Source organism: Gloeophyllum trabeum (assembly GCF_000344685.1).
Source record: "Gloeophyllum trabeum ATCC 11539 unplaced genomic scaffold GLOTRscaffold_00231, whole genome shotgun sequence".
Classification (NCBI taxonomy): domain Eukaryota; kingdom Fungi; phylum Basidiomycota; class Agaricomycetes; order Gloeophyllales; family Gloeophyllaceae; genus Gloeophyllum; species Gloeophyllum trabeum.
Window position 1 is genome coordinate 1 of NW_006920639.1, and position 2934 is coordinate 2934.

The 2934-nt window shown below is 53.1% G+C and overlaps 2 protein-coding genes across 2 annotated transcripts; both read left to right on the forward strand.

The window, feature by feature from the left end:
- Positions 1-1901: 1901 nt before the first annotated feature.
- On the forward strand, positions 1902-2159 carry GLOTRDRAFT_51447 (uncharacterized protein; the record flags this gene model as incomplete). Its single annotated transcript, XM_007873470.1, has 1 exon — positions 1902-2159. A coding segment is annotated over one exon (258 nt), but the record flags the coding sequence as incomplete, so codon positions are not given.
- A 354-nt stretch (positions 2160-2513) lies between these two features.
- Positions 2514-2846, forward strand: GLOTRDRAFT_134498 (uncharacterized protein; the record flags this gene model as incomplete). Its single annotated transcript, XM_007873471.1, has 1 exon — positions 2514-2846. A coding segment is annotated over one exon (333 nt), but the record flags the coding sequence as incomplete, so codon positions are not given.
- Between the last annotated feature and the right edge of the window lie 88 nt (positions 2847-2934).

Below are 2934 nucleotides of genomic sequence, written 5' to 3' on the forward strand. Positions count from 1 at the left end.
CAGCGGTTGTAGCATTCTGGTCGGGGAAGTTCAACTCGGCTCAGCAGAACTACCCGGTGCACGAGGCGGAACTGCTGGCGATCGTAGAGTCACTTAAGCGGTTTCGACCCCTACTTCATGGTGTTAAGTTCCGTATATGCACCGATCATCGGGCATTAGAATACTTGATGCAGCAGAAACACCTTTCTCCTCGACAACATAGGTGGCTGGATGTATTGAACGAATTCGATTTCAGAATACATTACATACCTGGAGAAACGAATACGCTCGCCGATGCCTTATCTCGCATATACAGTGACGAAGCACAGGGTGTCGTTCGCGCCGCCAGCGAGTACGTCGGTGATGATGGAACTGAGACTCACGACTCGGGTCTTCGTCTCGCAGCGGTGACAGCAACATCAGAGCTCTCTAGTCCCGTGTATACGGATGACAGCATATTATCTGTATTCGAAATGACGTTACTGACCCACCAGTCAAGCCGTTTGGCCAACAAACCTCGTCAGCACTGGAATCACAAGGACCACACCAAGATAGCCAACTCACCTGAGGAGGCACAGACTCCGGTGTTCCGTGACAGCGTGGCTGGAGGGCGAGAGGGCGCTACAGGTACAGGTGTTACGGTTGCCACAAGCAACAAGGGGGAGGATATTGTAACAGACTCACCTCCGGCGGGTGATCATACCGCTACCGCTATGGCAAATGAAGCGGAGGACTTACCGCAGTTGACATACACACCTACTCTACCTGACATCATAATGAATGGTGATCCAGGCTTACAGTTCCCAAACTCTTTGAAAGGACGATATGAGGAGGACCATTTCTTTGCAGCAGTAATCAAACAGCCTGATCAATACCGCAACTTTGTACTGAAGGATGGCTTACTATTCATTCGGATCGCTGAACGCGAACTACTCTGCATACCAGATGTGACGATAGGCTCGCGACATATCCGCGAAATCATCATCAGTCAAGCCCACAGCTTACTCGCACATCTCGGAGGACGTAAAACATTAACGTACCTTCGGGATCAGGTATGGTGGCGCGATATCGTGCGCGACACAAATGACTTCTGCCGTACCTGTTCAGTATGTGCTACGGGAAAGTCCGACACACAAAAGCCTTTGGGCTTGCTATGTACATTGGAGGTACCGCGTCGGCCGTGGCAATCCATCGGCATCGACTTCGTCGGCCCCTTACCTGAATCCGCCAACCGGAATGGGACATTTGATATGATCTGTGTAATTATCGATCACCTCTCATCTATGGTCCACCTGGTACCTACCCGTCAAACCTACAAGGCTTCGGAAATGGCTGATGTTATATTTGACACGGTGTATAAGTTACACGGCTTACCAGATAGCATAGTCAGCGATCGTGACTCATTATTTACAAGCATTTTCTGGGAGCGTTTGCATAAACTACTACACACCGATCTTCGCCTATCCACGGCGTATCATCCGCAAACGGATGGAGCAACGGAACGCACGAACCGGACGATGACACAGCTCCTACGGCAATGCATCTCCGCGGATCAGACAGACTGGGCTGAGAAATTACCTGCGATAGAGTTTGCCATGAACTCAGCGTGTTCTGATACGACCGGTTTCTCCCCCTTCTTCCTGAACTACGGTCAAATGCCGCGGCCGATGATCTGGGACTCTGATTCTAAGTTTCCCGGTGTACGTCAGTTCGCACAACAAATGAAAGAAGCAATACTTACAGCGCACGATGCTATACTCGATGCACGGGTCAAGCAGACTCGCCAAGCAAATAAACATCGCCGGCGAGCTGACTTCTCCGAGGGAGATCTAGTTTACCTTTCCACAAAGAACTTACGCTTACCGAAAGGTCGTGCCCGCAAACTCGCACCCAAGTACATTGGACCATTCCGTATTACAGAGATGGTACAACAGGGTTCGACTTATCGGTTGGATCTCTCTCCCGAACTTCGCAAAAGAGGTATAGCGGATGCATTCCATGCTTCGCTGTTACGGATCCACCTACCGAATGATGACCGTAGATTTCCCGGGAGACAGCTTCACCAGCTCCCAGGGTTTGGCGAGAACCCAAAGGAGTGGGCCGTTGACCGGATTTTGTCACACTCGGGAAAGGGACGTGCCACCCTGTTCGAGCTCCAGTGGAAAACTGGAGATGTGACATGGGCACAGTATCAAGAGATACAGCATCTGGAAGCACTCACTGCCTATCTAGATGCCATCGGCATTTCCAAGATACATGCCCTTCCCCTCGGGTCGGGATCACCTCCCGAATACGACCAAGACCTTGAAGCACATTCGCTTCGCGTCCCCGTCGCTGCTCGCTATACAACTTCGCACCCGCGTCGGGCGCGTAATCGCGCCCACAGGAAGCAACCTCGCTTGAATGCCCAGCCTGGAGTGCACAAATACAATAAAGGGCGAAGGGGAACTCACCATCGTTCGTTGCAAGTTTCCCTCACTTGCGACCCCCCATTACCACACGGTCATCATATCTCAAAGTGCCCTCACCATCCTATGCCCTCGATTAATCAGTACACGGCTGAGGATGGCTTGCGTTGGGAGCGCTATGCCGAAGCCGTCCGTCGCTGGCTCAACAACGAGGGACCACACCCCGGTGAAGCCCCGGAAGGCTACAACGAGGTGTTCCGTCGCCGCCAGCAGCGATACGCGCCGCACCCCGACGACTTCCCGAACTTTCGTCCGGCCCCTTACGCACCTGCCATGTCAACCGCACCGGCTATGATGCCCCCTCCACAGCCGGGAACTGTCACCAGCCCCGGCGTCGCCATGTCTGAAGGCGCCTTCGGTCATCTTCTCCAGCACCAGAGTACCTGGATTGAGAAGCTAGTCAGCACCAATCGGCGGTCCCGCACTTACCGTCCGGGTCGCGGCCGTGGGCGTGGCGGAAAATCCAGCGGACGCAACAATAAGCGTT